The sequence below is a fragment of the Ammodytes marinus genome (assembly GCF_949987685.1).
Source record: "Ammodytes marinus genome assembly, chromosome: 16".
Lineage (NCBI taxonomy): Eukaryota > Metazoa > Chordata > Actinopteri > Uranoscopiformes > Ammodytidae > Ammodytes > Ammodytes marinus.
In genome coordinates this window covers 7,885,606-7,886,071 of record NC_137220.1, presented here as the reverse complement: position 1 = coordinate 7,886,071, position 466 = coordinate 7,885,606, and the positions used below count along the sequence as shown (strand labels likewise).

Below are 466 nucleotides of genomic sequence, written 5' to 3'. Positions count from 1 at the left end.
GCGAGCCGGGGTTGAGAGTTCATCACTCTCGTGACTTATGATGGAGTCCACGTAATAGTTGCTCAAAGTCCCAGAAATGGACATTCTCGGACATTATCTGCGAAACGCCGTGAGTTCACTAAATGGACAACATGAAGAGAGACATTACGAGATTTTCTCTTTCCCTCTCTCTCTTTCTCTCTCCAGTTCTTTGCTAGCTCGCCCCCTCCCTCCCTCTCTCTCTCTCTCTCTCTCACACACACGCTCTCTCTCTCTCCCTCCACTAGCCCCCTTCCTTCCAAACAACTTGCTCACTATAGCGAAACAAAGTGCTACAGCGTACGGCCTCGGACTGTGCGCGGGGGTTTGTCGGGTCCGTGCGCGAGGCGCAAACTGATTGGCCGGACTTTTTCTTCGAGCCTGATAAAGCTTCAATAGAGCGTAAATCAAGCCTGCACACGGGCCTCTCTCTCCCTCCCTCTCTTTC

The 466-nt window shown here is 52.1% G+C and overlaps 1 protein-coding gene across 1 annotated transcript in view; it reads right to left on the bottom strand.

The window, feature by feature from the left end:
• Positions 1–84, bottom strand: part of LOC307262517 (homeobox protein Hox-B9a-like) — a gene marked incomplete at both ends in the record, with an annotated part of 10,012 nt that extends 9,928 nt beyond the window's left edge. The window contains one exon of the mRNA XM_080043415.1: positions 1–84. This exon is cut by the window's left edge and continues 505 nt beyond it. Within this exon, the coding sequence (XP_079899541.1) occupies positions 1–84 (84 nt within the window).
• Between the last annotated feature and the right edge of the window lie 382 nt (positions 85–466).